Source organism: Stegodyphus dumicola, chromosome 12 (assembly GCF_044657685.1).
Source record: "Stegodyphus dumicola isolate Sdum_Otavi_A_Nest chromosome 12, ASM4465768v1".
Lineage (NCBI taxonomy): Eukaryota > Metazoa > Arthropoda > Arachnida > Araneae > Eresidae > Stegodyphus > Stegodyphus dumicola.
In genome coordinates this window covers 113,484,786-113,505,730 of record NC_140779.1, presented here as the reverse complement: position 1 = coordinate 113,505,730, position 20,945 = coordinate 113,484,786, and the positions used below count along the sequence as shown (strand labels likewise).

The 20,945-nt window shown below is 33.5% G+C and overlaps 1 protein-coding gene across 2 annotated transcripts in view; it reads left to right on the top strand.

The window, feature by feature from the left end:
* The window catches only part of LOC118189728 (neuroguidin-B-like), a 177,968-nt gene extending 170,755 nt beyond the window's left edge, over nt 1-7,213 (top strand). For both annotated transcript variants that reach the window (XM_085806810.1, XM_085806811.1), the window contains exons 18-20: nt 2,314-2,349; nt 3,931-3,964; nt 7,139-7,213. In XM_085806810.1, the coding sequence (XP_085662936.1) occupies nt 2,314-2,349; nt 3,931-3,964; nt 7,139-7,161 (93 nt within the window). In that variant the 3' untranslated portion in view covers nt 7,162-7,213. The remainder of the gene's footprint in view (nt 1-2,313; nt 2,350-3,930; nt 3,965-7,138) is intronic.
* Nucleotides 7,214-20,945: the final 13,732 nt, after the last annotated feature.

Below are 20,945 nucleotides of genomic sequence, written 5' to 3'. Positions count from 1 at the left end.
TTCGGCGATTCTGGATTATCGATTTTTCCAGATTATAGATCATCAGTTTAAATCTGGTAAGATGGCATGCAGAAATTATAAAATTAAAATTATGAAATAAAGAGCAATTATGATCTAAAGGGTATCAAAATTTATAAAAAAAAAAAAAAAAAAAAAAAAAAAAAAAAAGCTTAATATTTATTTGTTTACTTTATTAAACATTTCTTTCAACGCGCACATGCGTAAAGCATACATTACGCATAATCGAAATTAGAAAATTGCAACCAGAAAACTATTTGATTTGTATTCGTGATATTCATAATGACGAGGAATTTGGTTTAAATCATATCAAAGATGGAGTACATCAAGATGAAATACTACATTTAGTAAGGAATTATAAGCCGAATAAAATAAAAACATCTGCCCTGAAGATAAGGATAGTGCTGACATATCAAACTTCCAGTTCATTGCGCTCTGCGACGTTTCCCCCCACCCACCGCACAGAGCAGCGTGAAATTGATAAACAGATTTCGGAACGGTTAGAGAAACAAAGGAGCCTTTATCCATTTTTGACAGCAATTCCACTTTTTGTTTGATGGACATCGAAACATGCTTTCCCTTTGTAGATCCAGCATCGGAAATTCTATTTGACATAGAGTTTTATAAAATTGCTCTAACAGTCTGCAAAAAATAATAAGCCAGAACCAATTCAAAGATTAAGGAACAACTCAATCTGCAACATTAATTGAAATAGATAATTTTAGCTTAGCTTATACCATCCGTTATACATTAAATGTGCATGCATAAATGTATTATGCGCATGCATAAAGGTATTACGTGCAATGCGTTGACGCATGCACAGAAAGTTTGTAGCTTTGAGGTCCGGATTATAGATCATTCTGGATTACCCATGTCCGGATTAACGACTTTTGACTGTACTTTCTTCCTGTTCATTGCTTAACAAAACGCATGTGTCAGTTTTTTTTTTTTTTTTTTTTTTAATCATTTGGGAGATTTTTCTGTTGAAAATAAAAATTCTGGCTGTTTTAATAGTTACAATAGCCAGCAGCATATTAATTGACAATATTAAAAATCAAAGCTTTAAAATAAAATATGTGTGCAGTGATCAAAATAACATATGCATTGACCAATATACTACCTATAATAACATTCCACATCAATTTATAGCATACCAGTTTGTAATACTTCATTCTGTAAATTACAAATTATGTTTGTCTAAAATTTTCATTTCACTGTTACATTCACTTAACCTTGGATGACAGTGCTAGATGTGTTACTTGTATATATAGGTTCAGTTTGTTAATTGGTTATGTTATTTATTTTATATCTTCTAAAAAGTTATCTACAACTGAACTCTGCTGCATTTATAAGATATGACATAGTTCTTTTAGGTGCAGCGTGTGCTTTGGATATATTTTTGTTTTCTTTTGCAGTCCCCCTTGAACTTTTGCTTTAATGTCATTAAATGTTTACAGATCTTTCTTCCTGTATTTACTTTAGAGACTCGTAATATTACTTTCTTGGATAAGGTAGAAAGCAAAATGCTTTGATGATGATCAACATTTTTTACCATTGACTTGATTTACAAAATGTTTTATTAAATTTCCTTTTGTTTCATAGTAAAGTATTTTGTATTCTTTTTTCATAAATTGCTCAAGCAAGTTATCAGAAAGCAACAATGATTAAACCCTTTTATTGTACAGACATTATCCTGTATATTTCTTTCTTTTCTAATAATAAACATTAAAAGGGCTATTTTCCAGAATCTTCAAATTAATTATTTAAATTTTTAATATTATACCATTCAGTAATTTTTCTTATTACAAATTAAAAATAAATTACATGGAAAAAAAGTGTTTTAATGTGCATGTTTTAAAATACATTGAATATACAGAATCATATTTGGTGTTGATAATTTACTTTACAAATTTCAAGTGTTAAGTGGCAGAGAATATTAATTCTTATTCGGTCATTTTGTTTCAGGAAGAAGGGTCCAGAATAATAATTCTTAACTGAAGATAATTAAAATTTGAATGTTTCTTTTTTGCTAATCTTGACAATAGTTTGTAAAAATGTTTAATAGATGCTGAAATAGTACACATTCATGCATATAGTAGCAAAAATTTAAAGTCAGCCAAATCACCTAAGGTGTGAGTGTTACTTGGGGGAAAATTGTGTTTTAGATGTACTTGTTTCTGTGCTTTTACTATACACTTTATAATGCTTCAATTACAAATATTTATTAATTCATATTGAAATTTTTTTGAGCGTATAAATCTTATTACATCTAATGTATGTTACATGCATTTGTAGGATGTAATTTTGAAAAAGAAGAGTGGAACAAAAAAGGTATGTATAAATAATTTTGCAGGGGAGATTATAAATTTTTAATTTAATTCGTTTATGCTTTATTTGTTGTCAGAAAATTCTATTTGTCTCTTTTGTCTTAGTTTACACTTCCTCATATTCATTGTTAATATAATTTACTTGTTAAGTACAATGTCAAAATTACTGAATGATTTTTCATTATAAAATCTCTTGCCTACAGCTGTTAACTTTTCTCTTTACTAAAATCAATCAAAAATTATTGAAACTTATGCTAATAATGTTGCTAAAATTCACCAGCTACTCATGAGCAATGACAATTATTCCAAAAGCAGCCGTTATACAATTTTCATTAATTATAACATTAAAAAAATTCTTCACTTTGTTTGTAACTACAAAACATTTGTATCTCAAGATCATATTTCTTTGCCTATCTCTGTAAAAATAAAATAAACGTTTGCTAATATTTCTTAAATATCATCTTAAATATTGGGTTACTACGTGGGGGAAAGGGGAAAAGGGAGGCAATTTATAATTCTGAAATCTAACTGTTCATTTGCAATTCATAGTCTCTGTGGTACAGTATCTTTAAATTAAAATTTCAAACATTCTAGTAAATTAAATCTGGTAGTAAAAATTAACTAAAATGTAGGGCATATAAAGGTTAGTTTTAAGTAATAAACAAAGAGCTAAGAGATTGATTATGCAGCAAATGCCAATTTTTGCTTTTAATCTGATAATTTAAGAGAAATGATTCATGTTTTAGCATATGAAAGATGGTGACTTTAGAATTCAAACGAGTCTCTATCTTGTATTAAAAATGAAATATTTCAAGTGTTGTATGTATCATATCTACAAAAGTCCTTACTCAGTCTCTATTTTCGTAGCTGCTGGTTGTGGACATATATTTCCCATTACAAAAATGTTTAAATATTCATATTTATTCTTGTTAAGTTTTCATCTTTAAAATGTCAATTTTATAAAAATTACAAAATCTAACATTTTATGCATTCCTTTGATCTGTATACTTACATCTAGGAAAATTTTGTACTTAAAAATAACACACAAAAAGTTTGGCTTCCATATGACAAAAAGTGACTTAGATATTTAATTTCAAAATTGGACATTTTTTGACATCACTTTCAATTTTCTTTTTAATCTGAAAATTATACCAAAAAATTCATTAAAGTACAAATATTTTTAATTTTTAATGTAAATAATATTATGAGCTGTGTGCCAGCATTGAAGACTGTAGTTGTTTTCTAGAATACGAATTCTGTGGATAAGATCTCCATTGTAAAGTGATTATAATAATGAGTAAACAATTTTCCTAAATATAAGTATCGGAACTGGAAGAATGTATAAAAGTTAGATTTTATCCCCCAAATTAAAATTTTTTTTGTTGTTGTTGATTTCTTTAAATTTTAAAATGTCAAAATGTGAATATTTGCATCATTTTAAACAGTTTTGTATAGAGAAGTTACAAAATTGTTATGACCAGTTGTTGCTAAAATGCAAGTCAAATAAGGACTTTTCTGGGCATGGTTTATATGTAATTAAGTCTGAATGCTTTACATATCAGAATGAACTGCTTGTTTCTTCCAGGGTAAATTTGCCAAGTTTAAAGGGAAGAAAAAAGGTGATTTTATTTTAGTACCATTTTATCATTTCTCATCTTTTAAACTTTAGTTTAATAACAGAATTGTTGTTGATTATTTTCTTATGTTTAAGTGTGACATTTGAAGTATTTAAATTGTATATCTTCAAAGTTTAAGTTTCATAAAAGTTTTGGTAGTTGAAATAATATATATATTAGAATTTAATTTTCTTAAACTTTTAAAACAGCCCAATTAATTCATTTTTTCTAAATGTATCTGGTTGTAATGAAAGTTTTCCATCAAAATCATTTTTGATAGCAGCATCAACACAGATTAGCATCTCACTGTACACCTTACTGTTGAGAGTTTTACCTTTTTCCAGATACTCTTTGTGGATAATACCACGGCAATCTGACCAGATACAAAGCATGATCTTTTTGTTAGTCAAATTGGCCTTTGCGACACTGCTGACGGGCTGTCGGGTGCAGATCAACTCCCTTTTTGGCCTGTGTTGTTGAAGTAACTCCACTTTTCATAAGTGATGATCCAGTTCAGAATTTTGTTCTTGCATTGATATTCGAGCAAATTAGTGCAGGCTCGAATGCATTTGTCCTGCTTGAATCAGCTAATGTGGCACCCAGTGATTGAACTTGTACGTCAAGTTTATGCGATGCATAGTGCAACTAATGGACATGGCACTTACGTCTAACTCCTTAGCAAGCTCTCGAGTGGTTGCATACTGACCTCCTTCCACAAGTTCTTCCAGGCGGCCCTCATCAACATCAGTAGGCTGGCCAGAGCACTATGCTTCTTGAATGTCATAGTCCTTGTTTTTCAACTTTCGGTACCAAACGTTCACAGTGTCATATGATATAACATTAGTACCTAAAGCTGTATACATGATTTGGTGACATTCTGTACCAGACTTGTCGCAGCAGAACTGTGAGTAAATAATGGTTCTAATTTGGTAGCATGATATTTCCATTTCAGACACCTTAACCCATTAGCTGCTGGTGTTGCGTTGACGCAACGGTCAAAATAAATGCGTATATAAATATAACTAAAGATATTTTATACCAGCAGATGATTTTGTGTAGGGAATATTATGAAGATTGTTTCTGTAAAAAAATATTTACCTTCGACAATCATTTTATTTATAATAATTAATCTCATACTTTAAGCAAAATTTTAGACCGGGTATTTTTGCTGAAAATATTTAACGAAAAATCGCCGTCTTTATGAGTGATCTATTTTTAGTCAAGGTCACCGTTTATCAGAACATTACATCAGTCAGATGTTTATATTTGTGTTGGGAAGGAAGGGAAAACAGGTGTTGCTTTGACGCAACGTCAGCAGGAAACGGGTAGTCAATCTTTTTCACTCATTCCTTTCGATGTTCTGGTTCATGTTCTGGTTGTTTAAAAATGCCTAGAATGAGGTATCTTACATTAGAAGAAGCCCTTCAAAGATTTTTTGATGAAGAAACAGATGATAATGTTAATAACGATTAGGATGAAACTCATATTGTTGTTGTTCCCCCAGAAATTGCAGAGGCTAGTGACGAAGAAGAAAGGAATGGCAATGTTTTAAATAATGATAATGATATTTTATCAAATGATACTGCTGGGGAAGTTGAAATTCACGTAAGAAGTAAGTTTCAGCCTTCTAAAAGCAGTTATAATCATACTAAAAATTTGAAAAGCAGAAGACTGAAATCTTGAAGTGGATAAAAAGGGAACTGTTAGTTATGACTCAGGAAGAACACAAAGAAAGAGATAGAAGAGAAATTATAAAAGACAAAACACAAGGTAAAACTAGTGTACAAATTTTTGATTTTCTTTTTGGCTTAGACATTTACTCTCTTCTCGTTGAACAGACAAATATATACGTTCAGGAAAAAAAAAAAAAAAAAAACAGAATTTATTGCATCTGAAGCCTATATGAGAAGACTTATTGGAATATTATTGCTTACAGGATATCATTCTTTACCTCAAAAAATGTATTGGTCTTTTGATAAGGACATTTCTGTTCCTGTTGTACGAGAATTGACATCACGTTTGTAGTACAGGAATATGAAGCAGAATTTGCATTTGACAATAGTCAAATTGACAATACTGATAAATTATATGAGGTGAGACCGTATCTAAACTTACTAAGTATCACCACTTTTTACTACTGGAAATATAAAGACTCTTTTAGATTTCAGACGCGAGAATGTATTATTTCTTTTGAAAACTCCTATTGAGAGTGTAGAATTAGCCAGAAGTAGATCAGCAACAGTAAGACCTAGTAAATTCAGCATTCAAAAACCATTGCATGGAGATGGTAGACATTTTATCGTAAAGTCTGTTGATAACAAAAGACTTTGTTGTAAAGAGTACCATAGCCAGACTGTTTATAGATACAAAGTATGTAATGTAGCTTTACATCATGATTGTAATCAAGCTTTTCATGCTTGATTCTTTCAAATGAAATAATCTGTATTTGTAAAAGAAATACAATGTATATTTTAATATTAAATTAATTACAAGTAAAGTGATTTGTAGATTTATAAAATGTTATGCAGCTAAAAAGTAATCCTGCACTCCACTCAAAAGAAACATTGAAACATCACACAAGTACAATCCTACTCACTAAACATCTGTAGTCTTATTCCGCTGACGTTGTGCGAACATAACACTCGCTTTTTTCACAGGTAAGAGCATTTTTTTTATTTTCAATGTAAATTTATGTTATAAATGTTAAATTTAATATTTGTTTTTATTTTCATGAGAAAAGAAACATTCCTTATAGTTTTGGCGGTTAATGGGTTAATGATAACAATATTTTTTTACAAATTTCACAACACAGTGTTCTAAAACAGGTCTTTTTCCTTCAAATGCCAAAAAATCTTTTGATGAAATATGATTAAACACGCCAGTGCGAACTGTTTGCTTAAATGATATTTGCAGCAGTGGGAAACTTTCATTAAAACCTGATAAATTCTTTGCCCTGCTAATATTATTTATGGTATAATAAGCCATATTTAAAGTTGTTTCATCATCTGAATGGTTTTTTTTTTTTTTTTTTTTTTTTTTAAGTTTTTTGATCTGCATGTGAAGAACTATATTTTAACAGTGTATATATATATATATATATATATTTTCTAAATTTATATCATTAGTTGAACTTTCATTCCTTAATGCCCATTTTGACTTTTCACCCTTTTCTTTTAGGTTTCAAGAGGAAAAGACATTAGAAGGCAGTATTATAATTTTAGATTAACTATAAATAAATTGTACATTTTTTAATTGTTTGTTTGATGCTTAAAACACAACACATAAAATTATCTTAAAGTAAGAATGGGATTCATTGCATAAAATTATAAAATTGAAAGTATAATGGATTAAATTATTTAATTATTTCCTAAATTAAATAATCTAGCCCATTAAATTTTTGTTGCTGTCGTTGTTGGAAATATCAAAGTATTCTGGATATTTTTATTCAATATCACAAATCACCAAAATCTAAAACAAAGTCTAAAGCAGTAATTACCATGCAGTGAGATTAGTCACAAAACAGTCACACAACTGTGAACTGAACTGGCTTTAAAAATTTAAAGAGTGCATGAATAAAGATTTTTAATTAATTTTATAAATATTTAAGAATTAATGTTTGAAATGCTTATGATTTTATATTCTAAAACATATTATCTTCTGTCGTTAAATGGATAAAACTAACCTGACCATACATCCCGAATTTTCAGTCCCTATCCCGATTTTTACAACTCATTTTTTGGTCCCAAATTTATGGAATTTGTCCCAAACTGTTTCAAGAAACTGCAGTGTGAGAATGTAAAAGTTTAACTGCATATATTTATTTAAGTAGTGTATATTGCAAACTCAGAATTCAAGCATAAGTTAAGAGACACTTGCCATTTCGACCACATAAACAGGTGATTCCCCATCTAGGGTTTAAATTTAAAAAACCATAGTGGGGGAGTTCTATTTGTCATTCCTGTATTTCTCTCCCCCAATAGTTGCAGTTCAGATTTTCACTTACCGATAGCCCTGCAATTTTTAATTGATATTTGATTGTGATTTGAATTTATAATTTGTACATGTATTATTTAATTATCAGCAGTGCATTACATATGCAGAGTTGGCAACTCTCCCGATTTAGGCGGGAGACTCCCGATTTTCGACCGCTCACCCGCCAACTCGATTTACAATATATTTCTCCCGACTTCTTCTTATTCTTAAAATTTCTCACGATTTTTATGGAACTTGGCTTAATACTTCGTTATATGAACAAAAAAAAAAAAAAAAAAAAGTGATTTTGGACGTCTGAAAGCAATTGAATTTTTTCTAGATTATATCTAAAAAACCTTGCGAATCAGATGAGAATTTCTGCTTTGTGAGTGAAAGCTATGCGTATCCAAAAAACATTGTTCTCCAATGGGCATCGAGCTCCACTGTGTGTCATCTGGCCTATATTAGCCAATGAGCACAAAGCAAGCTCAAGGCTGTTATTTGGATGTTCTGTCAAAGAATCTATAGGGAGTGTGTGTACACACTGGCTGTCTTTAAAGAAATGCTTATCTAGAATCCTCGATCAATGTAAATGCTTCGAGAGTTAAAATAAAAGGCTGTATTGAAAGTTATAAAATACCTAAAGTAAATGGAAGTGTAGTTACTACTTCTATTCTTAAAAATAGGTTTGAGAAAAAAAAAGTAATTTCTGCACCATTCAGCAATTCAACTGGCAGTTCTCAAAATAATACTGCAAAATATAAGCATAAAGCTGATACAAATTTCTCTCAAAATAAAAAAATTGCTCAACACACGAAACATTTTCCGATTACTGTAAGTTTAGCTAATCACAAATCTGCTACTGTTCATAACATTCTGAATACGAAAGCAAAATCTGCCACTGTTCATAATATTTGTACAAAAACTGATTAAAGTGTCTTTTTGTTTTCTTAAACGATGCAAGTAATAAAGATGTTTTTTATGTGTAAGGTATTTTGTGTTGCTTGCATTTAAGAATTAGTAACTATTTAAAGTTAATTCATTATTAAAAACTATATTTTTATCATTTTGTGAAAAATCTCCTGATTTTTGAGTGTCATAGGTTGGCAAGTATGCATATGTGTTCAACAGTGCGTTACATACATAAAATTTATCATCCCCTTACGCATTATTACATGGCATCGGAAAATAATTTTTTTGTAATTTGCTGAAATTTAATTGTAGATATAACCATTTTAAATTTTCTTTTCTCATATTTAGATCATAACGTTTTTACTTCATTGTCAATTTTATTTTGCAAATAAGGGTTTAAATTTCTTTTTTTAAATCCGTAGGAACTATGATATGTAATGACATTTCCCTTTTGGCAACAACTTGTATTTTTTATTTATCAGCGGTGCAATTACATATGTGCTAAGGGTATGTTTTACTGCAATTTCATTTTAATTAATTATTTATTTTTACCATATATATATATTTTTTTAGCGATGGGTTCAAAAAGAAAGAAAGTGTACATTTAACAAAGACCTATAGAAGAAACACTCGTTTATTGAAAAAACTATAAGCGATTCTGATGTACGGTGCAATATGTGTTCTTCAAAATTTTTGATTCAGTCTTCGTTGATGCATCCAATCACAAGGAAATAAAACTGTTTCCAGTATTTGTTAGATTTAGAGATTGGAGTTATGGAGTTAGATTAAAAATTTTAGAATTTAAATCCTTACCTGGTGAAACATCCAATATTCTTAACGACTGTTATACTACATATCTTGAAGAAAGTAATTAAAAGAAAACATTATTGGTCTTGTGCTGATAATGAGAATTTTGACTTTAGAGGAGCTGATACATATGGTGAAAATAATGTGTTTGTTAAACTGAAGCGAAACCTTAACTATGGTTTGATTGGAGTCGGATGTGCAGCGCATGTTATTCTTAACACAATAAGAACACCACCTGATGTTTTTCCATCTACTATAGAAATGATTATTTCTAAGATATATTTTAAATCTTATAGAGTAAAAACTTTGATAAATTTCTGTAACTTTGAATTACGAAACGAATTTCCAACGATAATAGGCTATTCACAAGCACGATGGTTAGCAGTACTTCCTGCCATTGAAAGGGTACTCTGAATGTTTTTACCACTGAAAGCTTATTTTCAGTCTCAAGAATGTATCATACTTATTTTAAATTCTTTGAAAATCCAGTGGCAGAAGCTTGGTTACATTTTATTAACACTTAGACTTCAATATTTCATAAAGTTATTGCTACAGCTTCAATATTGAGCAAGATAGAGGATAACTTTATTCCGATAAATGTTAGAACTCTAGACAAACTGAAAGAGAATGGAGATACGTCACAATGTGAGGTTATTGAATTTTGAGAAGTTATTGTTTCATTTTATCAGACTGCTCTTATTTATTTGGAGAAATGGATAAAAAAGGAGAGTTTTAGGAGATGGAAATGTATAGCTTTCTCATATTAAATAAAGTGTGATTATGGCAAAGCCTTGAGGGACATCTGCGTAAGGGGATGGATGCCTTCGTGGAGGACTTTCTAAGGGAAACTGGCTCGTATACACATAACATGTGAGGAAAACCATGAAAACTCCCGTACATCCAGCCGGTTCGCCGGATTCGAACCTCGGACTGAACTACCAGTTTTCAGCGACCTTTCCCGCTCGGCCGCTGGTGGAGTCAAGTTGAATCAACCTTTTTGATATTTAATAAAATGATACAAAATCATAAATTATTGGAAATTGATACATATGAGGAATGTGCTTACTTTAAACAATACACCTTGGAAGAAAAAATATTGGAATGGTAAAAAAATGAGATGTGCCTAGTTCAGAGGTGGATGGAAATAACTGCATATTTTAATAAAAACTAGATTCTTTATTCAAATGTTTTAAAATTGCAAGAGTTTTCTTTTGTCTTTCTGGCACTAATGCTGCAACTGAGCAAGTATTTAGCATTACAAACAGTTTTTGGACTAGTGGCAAGGCATAGCTTCAAGTAGCCACTTTGAAGGGTATTTTAGTCACTAAAATAAATTGAAAATTGCACAGATTTATACAAGAAGATCAAAAAAGAAAATGATGTTCTAAAAAATATTCATGCTTCAGAGAATTATAAGGCTACTTCATAAAAGTAATTTAGAAGGGTTACAAATTTATTATTTTTTTTAAGATGAATACTGTGTTTTCTTTATGTATTAAAAATTATTATATATCACTATTAAAAGATATAACAAAAATTATTTATTTTGATTTTCATGTGTATATATATATATATATATATTGACCTACATACCACCTTTGCCACAATAACAATAATAATGTAATTTATTTCTAAAAACATTATTTAAAAAATTATGTATAAAGCATTCTGAATTTAAAAATCTGATCACCTTAATAAAACATATCTATATTATTCTTATTGGAAAAGCATTAAATTTCTGAAAGTATTTTACAATATTTTTAGTTGGTTTTATGGTAAAATGATATAAAATACCAAAAGCAGAATGTGGTTTTTAAAGTAGAATAAATTCAATACATAAAACTACATTCATACAAATTCTTATATATGTGTTTCATTCTGATGTTAGAATTTTAGATACTCCTTTCAATTTTTAGCAAATATAAATCTATGCCCCATCATAAAATGTTCTAAAAACATCAAGAATGTAATTGTATTTCTAATTACTCTCATTAAATAAACTCCAAAAATGTGTATAAAATTCGAAAATGAGTTGCATGTGAACTTGACAAGTCCTGCGATATTAATTTATTATTAAAATATTAATTGCAGGTCACAAGAATAAATTTTTAAAGAAAAACAGTAAAGTATAGTAATTTTCGAAAACCCGATCTGTATAATTGTGTCTGTTATTTCCAAGCAATAATTTTTCTTATTTTCTAAAAAGATATAAAATTTTAGTATGTGAAATTAAGAATTGCTGCTCGTTATGATCATTATATTTTACATAATTAAAATTTCATTTGTAAAACTTAATACGCAAAATTTTTTCCTTTTGTTTCATATTCTTGAAAGGTGTTGATATAGAACATGCACAGTTAAGTTGAGTTCTACAAAGCTAAGCTTAATCTTGACTAAATTTTGTGTATTTTGGTTTTGCGCAATTATTTAGAATTTAATTTGAAGTAAAAAGTGGAAAACTAAATGATGACCTGAATGAATAATGATCTGTATTTAATTGTCTTTGCATTTATTTTTTTTAATTAGTTCATAATGCACTTAAAGCATAAGTGCCAAATACTTACACATGTTAAGTATAAGTGGTAGATAGTCTATACATAATAGATTTTGCAAGAAGAGTTTTTAATGGCCTATTTTCTCACTGAAGAAATGAATGGGTGTACTGTTTACTTAAACAAAACTTTGAATGAATCATTTTATACAAGAATTTTGTGTTGGATCGATAAGAAGTTTTATTTTTGCTATTTAATTATTGAAAACAGACGTGCAAATAATGCTGCAACTATGTTTGAAAATTTTTTAATGGTATTGTTGCGTATATATGGGTTCATAATAAACTAAATGCATACAATTAGGACAATCTTAATATACTATTTGCATTATATCACTGTGGGAAATATGCACTACGGCATTGTAAGGGGCTTCTTTATCATAAGGACTTAGAATTTGATGAATTACGGATTCAAACTATATCATTCAGCTTGTCTAGGAATGTGTAAGGACCACCCCAGGGTGAGTGTAGTTTAGGAGAGAATCCTTTTCATCGAATTGGATTCCTTAACACCTTGTCACCTTCGTTGAATTGATGTCCGGTTACTCAAGTATTGTATCCATTTCCTGTCACCAAGTTGACTTGGTCTTATGCAAAACTCTGCTTCACTTCAAACCGTGCCTGGAGATCTTTAATGTACTCCTCATGCAATGAAGGTGGATCCAGAGGGTGACCAAACAAAGAGATGACAAGGCAGATGAAGATCATGACCAAAGAGCATCTGGGATGGGGAACAGCGGTTAGTCTTGTGAACAACATGTATGATAAGCGAGTAAGAATAAGGATTTCTGGTCCCAGTCTTGTTGGTTTCTGGAAACCATTAGCGAGAAGTTATTAGTGATGATTCGATTGAACCTATCTACCATGCCATCGGACTGTGGATGAAAAATTTTTGTTTGAGCTTATCAATATAGTTTTTTAATTACAGCCGCGATAAAATTCCTTTCTTGATCAGGATGTAACAAAAGAAGCATTACCAACCAGGAAATCCAATGCTAAATGGTTACCTTTGATACTGTGACAACCTCATCCGGGATAGGACACGCTTCAGGCCATTTTGTGAAGTAAGCAGTGACGACGAGGATGTATTTGTTGCCATCAGCAGTTCGTGGCAGAGGTCCCAAGATATCAAAAACGATGCTTTCAAGAGATGCTCCTACATTGTAACATTGCATTGAATAAATTTTATCAAGCTATCATCTGTTCTAAGTGCTTTCAATCTATTACCAACACGAATGTGTGGTCTCACAAGTGAGACTAAATGTCGGTAACAAGAGCAAGGAAGGAGCAACTAAGAGAGCTCATGGCTGCCTTATAAGATATTTTCTCCCTCCTTTCTGCATGCCTTCGTGGTGTAACTGTAGCCCACTCGGCGCGTATTCGAGAGGTCCTGGCGAGGGCATTGCTAGTTTTTCATATCCTCTGCTTCAAAAGAACCTAATGATTCTGCAGTGGCGCCCGAACTAAAAGGTGGTGGATGATAATGCTTCACCACCAGGATTTGGCGATTGGATCCTTTAATCTTCAGTTTCCCCTTTAAAAGAAGAAGTATATAAAGTATTTTCTCCCTCCTTTCTGCATGCCTTCGTCATGTAACAGTAGCACACTCGGCGCATATTCGAGAAGTCCCAGCGAGGGCATTGCTCATTTTTCACGTCTCCTGCTTCAGAAGAACCTAATGACTCTTCAGCTTTTGCTACATTCAAAGAGATGAAATCAGGGAAAGTATCCGTTAAATAAAATATGAATGCTGGTCAAGAACCTTTAAGGAAGAAATGAAAGCCTCTCAAGAAAAAAATTAAAGCAGGTCAAGAGGAAATGAAAAGGGAAATTACTTATGTATAGAAAACAAATCCGAGGTTATGAAAGGCGCATAGTTGAAAAAGTCGATTACAAAGTTTCAGCTGTCGCCAAAGCGGTCGAAACCTTAAAGAAATGCATAGCGACAGCAGGAAGCTATTCTGATGGTTTTAAATTTTTACCCATGCCTGCCCTTTCCTCTCTGAAGCTATCTACATCTGATGGGAAAACCTCTTGGCAAGTGTGTAAGACAAAATTTTCTGTAGTGGCGGATGCGAAAGAGTAGGAATGGGAGTGATAACAAACTGATCCTGAAGTGCTCGTTCCAAGCAGGGCCCACCAGCGGCCGAGCGGTAAAGACGCTGAACACTGGTAGTTCGGTCTGAGGTTCGAATCTCGCGAACGGGCTGGCTGCATGGGCGTTTTCGTGGTTTTCCCCATGTGTAACGTGTGTACGAGCCAGTTTCCCTTAGAAAGTCCTCCACGAAATGCATCCCTCCCTGTAGGCAGATAGCCCTCGTGTGCTTTGCCATAATTAAATACACCAACACCGTTCCAAGCAAGTCAATGCCTTGACGTGGAACAGGAGTGTTAATAAACGGAACTGCTGTGGTGAAGGCCATGTACGAAGGAACTGCAGAATACCCCTAAGCATGGAAAATAAGACAGCTCCCCAGCAAGGACGCAGGAAACAAGTTAGTGACCATCTTACGAGTCGGAGATTTCCAGATAATAAGAAGCCCTATTTTAAATTGCGTCAGATTTCTACAATGACTAGCGGCAGTAAAAGTCTTCATTATGGAACATATCAATGGAGTTCTTCGTAGTATGTTCATCGCTACAGGAGCTAATGTCACCATCATCAGGAAAGTTTTCGCTCAACAATTGGAAGGTAAACTTGTCTGGACGTAGCCCTGTGTATCCCTCCGCGCTGTGTCTAGAGATAAAATCGACCCCGATAGAAAATTAAACATCACTTCTGGAAGTGCTGCTTACCATCACAAGTCCTATATAGCACACATTACCTACTCTTGCGTACTCGGATTAGACTTTAATGAACTGCATTCTACCTTTGAGGACGTAACCGTATTCGGAATTAAAGATGATTGAGTTAAATTCGTCCCCCAAAATAAAGCTCAAGGCTATATCACAGTACCAACAAGAATAGAATTTTTACTTCCTGAATCTTTAGGCGGAAACAGAAATTTTGGTTATGGTACAAGATATATCCTAGGAACTAATATATCGCCAGGAGTACTAGTAGCTTCGGCACTCTCCGAATTATCTAGGACCGTGATCCCTGTGAGAGTTTGTAGAGATTTTAGGTATTTTTTTGGAAGCCGGACAGAAGAAAAATGAGCAACGCCTTCGCCGGGAATCGAACCACTGATCTCTGGAATATATGCCCAACATTCAGACCACGAAAGCACGCTAAGAAGGCGGGAGCAATACCTTTCATACTCCTCCTTTTTTTAAAGGGCGACTGGGTTTTTTTAGGGAACCCAATCGCCAAATCCTGGGTGTGGAGAATCATCAACCAACACCCTTTTTAGTTCGGGCACAGAGCAACAAGAATTAAGAACCTCTATTAATCCACCAAACACCCCAGATGACAGGCAATTTACAAAGAAAGAATTACTGCAACTCGTCAAAACACTCAACAATGCGAAGGCACCTGTCTCAGATGGGATATCAAATCAAGTTTTGAAGATAATCTGTAAAGTCAGCTCAGAAATACTTCTAAAACTTTACAATAAATGCCTGAAATACAACCACTCACCGGACTGCTTCAAGCACGGACAAATCAACCTGTTCTCGAAGAAAAACAAAAAACCAGAGGCAATAAATCTACTACCAGCCATGGGAAAGCTTCTTGAACGTCTTTTGGTCAATAGAATAAAATACCATATATATATAAATAATAGAATAAGTACTAACCAGTATGGATTTAAACCCAAAAGCTCAACCACTCACGCAATAGATATAGCAATCTCCCAAATATAAGCAATCAAATGCACTCGGCTCTCCTAGGCCCTCAGGGAGATGCAGTGCCCAAAAAAACCTGTACGTTATGATTACGGACTATTTCAAGAACAGACAAAGCGTACTAACCTACGACAATACCATAATCGCCAGAAAACAAACTAGATAATGTCCCCAAGGGTAGTGTATGAGCGCGGACCTCTGGAACATCACCTTTAATAATATTATCGATCATCATTGACCAAATCACACACGGATCGTAGCCTTCGCCGACGATGTTGCCTTCATAATCCAAGGATCTGCACGAAGACAACTAGAGGAAAACTACAACACCACCACCACCCTAATATATTCAACAACCTTTGTCACAGAATAAAACTCCAAATATCGCACATCAAATCGCACGCACTTATAATACACAAGCCAGGACAAACAATAACCAGAAACCCCACGCTGCGAATTGGAGACAATAAAATAAAATGTGTGAAGATCATTAAGTAGTTAGGGCTCACTATAGATCAGAAATTCAATTGAATACCGCATCTCCGAAAAAAAAAAAAAAAAAAACTAACCACTGCCAAAATCGCAAAAGCATTAAGGGCAATGAAAGGATATTCCTGGGGTAATAATTCTATTAAAGACAGTAGTCAATAAAATAATCACCTACGGAGCTGCTATCTGGGCCTTGCCCATGACAGCGAGAAAAATTCTGACTCTTAATTCAACGACCTTTCTTGATCAATATTACCCGATCATTTTCAACAACCTCCACCAACGCACTGCAAACAATAGCCGGGGTGAACCCACTACCAATTCAAACAGAAATCGACGCACTGTCTACAATGATCCTCAAGAAAACTTCAACGCACAACTTCACTCAAGAAAACTTCCACGTACAACTGCGTAATTTTCAATCCACAAGACTATGAAGAAAAAACACCGAAATATAACAGACATCCCGCTCTGGGTCTTCACAATCTCCGTTGCAACCTCGACAATCCACCTCCATGAACTGATTTTACTGCATACACAGATGGCTCAAAAATCGAAAATAAGGTAGAAAGCGGTGTCGCCAATAAAAACAAAAACAGGCCTCCACTCCGAATGTCAAGGTTACCTTCGGCCGAAAAACAGCGTATATCAAGCAGAGCTCATAGCCATACTAAATAGCATTATGCAACTTAGTGACTTAAAAACAGATACCATCCAAGTAATCATCGACCGTCAATCTTCTATACATGCCATCAAACAACAGCACACAAATTCTCCAATAGTCCGGCAAATTCAAGACATATAAGCACAAGTCATAAGAAATTTGTCCTGTTATGGACTAGACGGCACAACGCCTTGGAAGGCAATGAAAGGGCCGATTTTCTAGCAAAACAGGCAGCTCTAAAACAAACAGGATCTCAAATTCATATCCCATGACCTAAATTAGCATTAAAGTACAAACTAAAACAAATGGCGACGTCAATGGGAACAAGGACCACGAGGACGACGTACATTCCAACTGCTACCCAGGGCTGATGAAAATACCACAATATCAACCTACTTCCTCACCCTACTTCTCGGGTCACGGTCCCTTCCCCAAGTATTTTTATGATCGCAATATGGCTACATCGGATAGATGCATATGCGGGGAATGCGGAGACCCTGAACATTACATGTTTCAGTGTCCGCTAACGTCAGCCCATCATATTCGCCATCCCACCGATACTGGAATAGAGTTTAGAAGATTCATTATTAAGCACCGTAAAGTTTTCCAAAACATCAGAAATATTATTGATTTCCTACACCGCCAAGGACTGGACCTGTGTCATCCATAACTTACAACCCAAAATAATCCTCTAAGTTAAACAAAAGCAAGAATAAGAATATCCACTATCACCCTCATACTACACAGGAGTGCCTTTAGAAAACACACTTAAAATATCTCCATTTTATTGAGACAATTATTGACTTGTCTCATACTACTCAAATTACTTCATACTATGCAATGTGTGACAGATACACCAGTACTACGTACTCAACACTATGTACCATGGAATGAATTCATAAACCGTATGCTGAACTATGGATGACTTTACAAACTGTGAACCGTGTAACACACACACACACAAAAAAAAAAAAAGAAAAGAAAAGAAAAAAGAAAAAAAAAAAACCCACGTACCATAATCACTTCCCCCCCCCCGCCAACAAAGCTCCAAAACAAACACAAAAGAATATGCATATACATATGTTATTGTAACTATTGTATTTATCCATTTAACTACAAAGTACCCGTATAAAGTGTATCTTAGACAATATTGTCTGCAATGCAGATTATGCACCATTAATATAACTGTGTATTATGAATGCTGCAATGTAAACAAATGCTTGAGCATGGCTTTAGCGTGCCCCGTCAGGGTGCACTTCCATAAATGGTTAGTGCAGTGGGGCGATACCAGTTTTGCCCATGGCGATGTTTTGGTCCCCCTGTACTTCTGTTTGTCTGTCTGTAAAGGTATTAGGTATTTTTTGGAAGCCGGAGAGATGAAAAATAAGCAACGCCTTCGCCGGGAATCGAACCACAAACCTCTGGAATACGCGCCTAGCGTGCAGACCACCATGCCAAGAAGGTGGGAGGAATGCCTTATAAGTTGTAAACGTCAGTGACAAAGTGAAAATGAAAAAGAAAAGCGAAGTCATTTGGTTGGTTTTTGGTTTATTGAGATTACAGCAAAGCACACTAGGGCTATCTGCCTAAGGGAAGGGATGCCTTCGCGGAGGACTTTCTAAGGGAAACTGTCTCGTATACACGTTACACATGGGGAAAACCACAAAACACCCACTTCTGCGAGCCCACTCGCTGGATTCGAACCTCGGACCAAACTACCAGTGTTCAGCGACTTTACCGCTCGGCCGCCGAAGTGATATGGAGCATGTATTCTAGTGAGCAGTTTTAAATAACCCAGTAGTCCTCCAATCTCTGTGTTTTTGGAGACCCTAGTATTGGAATTATTGCAAACCACAACTAAGCGATTAAGAGAGAAGTGCTGCTGAACGTATCATACAAGAATTTTAAGGTATTTCCTTCATAAATCGTAATTCTGAAAACTCCTTCTGCCAGAAAAACGTAGGTCAGGAACTCCAAGGTTAAGAAAAGCCTTATTCTAAACTAAAAATGATTATTAGAAAAATAAAGTAAAACCCTAAAAATTTGATAAATCCCTGTATAAAGATTGATAAATGCCTGCATGCAATAAAATCTGAAAACTTATTTAATTAGATAAAGCACTCATTTTTTTTAGTCCAAAGGGATTTGAATCCCGAAGGACTATTAGTTTTGTTTTGGCATTTTGCGTCGGACGGATAAATGTCGGTTCACTTTTCAAACTGTTGCCATAAAATGTTAGAGTCCTGCATTATATTTGAAGAAATTAAATAATGAAAATCTGCGTAAATGTATGTATATTTCTCACATTGTCATAAAATAACGGTACATAGAGTCATCGAATTTTGAATAACGTAATCCTCCAACGAATATGAGCATGTGGAAGACCAAATTTGAAATTTGAAATTTGTTTTATGATCGATTTCCTATTTTTTAAAACTTTGACGAATTTTTGATTAACAAACTCAAGGATTTCAAAGCTAGCAATGGCAACGTTGTGCAGAAAAAACATTTTTATCTCCAGCGCGTGAGTCTCTGTATCGGAAATTCTAAAGATATGCTCGTTTTAAAACTATTTTGCGATATTGCTGTTGCACTGGATCTTATGGTTTAAGTGCGAGGAACATGATATTTAATAAAGAAAGGTAACACACAAAATGTTAAAAAACGCCCCTTTGGACGTAATTTAAAATCTGAAACAGTTTCAGTTTTTTTTTTTTTTTTTTCTTTAAATCCTTTCCATTAGCATTTCTTTGCGTTGTTTCCCGTACATATCCTGAAACATATATCCTGTACATATCTTTTCTCTCCGACACTTCAAATTTATTTTCGTTGACAAAATGAAAAGTCGCCTACTTCTTAAAGATCACCATCAAGGCTCCTCTCCGAAGATTATCTCTACCCATTTACAAAAGTAAGTTTTCGTTAGTAGCTTATAATCCAGTTTAGAAGAAACGTTGAAGACGTAGAAGCTGGATATAATTTAACGCTCTGTACACGATTTGGAAACCTGATTTTATTGCGCTTTATGTAGGAACATTTCCCATTTCTTTAAGCAGTGTTATATGTAGCTACGATTCTTTATGGATAAATGCTTATATTCTGATTTCAGTCCACATTCTTTTCGATAAAAGCTTCCTAACTTCACCAATAAGAATATTAATTTCCCATATTTTTTGCATTAACTTTTATGCAATCGTATCGAGGAAATGCAACTGTTAACCTTAAAGAAACACGTGAGTTTTACGAAATTTCAATTTCAACTTTAATGCACGCGTTTCAAAATGAATGTACAGTAATATATTTTCAAACTGTGTCCGAAAGGTAAACAAATCTAAAGCATTAGAGAAAGATGCCTCCAAAAAAAGAACCCGAAGAAGAAATTACGGGTTATAACATCGAAATTTTATCCACGGAAGAACTGAAGCAATATGCTCGCCTTTTGGAGAGTGAGATCGAAGCATTGCGCAAACACTGTAGTTTTTTTCAGGCGGCAGAGGATGCAGTTGCTGAACACCTAAGAATCGGTGAGGAAAAGAAGAAAAGTCTTTTGGCTAAAGATGTAGAACTAGAAAAATTACGGCTAAAAGCTTGTCAGAAGTTATCTGAAAAAAGACAATGGCCTCCCTACGAAAATGTGGCAAACGAACAGAAGCAAAATCGTCGTTCTTCTGCTACACGGGCTCTGTTATTGAAAGAAGAACAACGCCATGCAGAAGAAGAAGCGCACTTAAAATGCCTGTTGCGTGAGAAAAATCAGCATCTTGAGGCATCACTTACAACTGCTCAGATGGCAAGAAATGAAA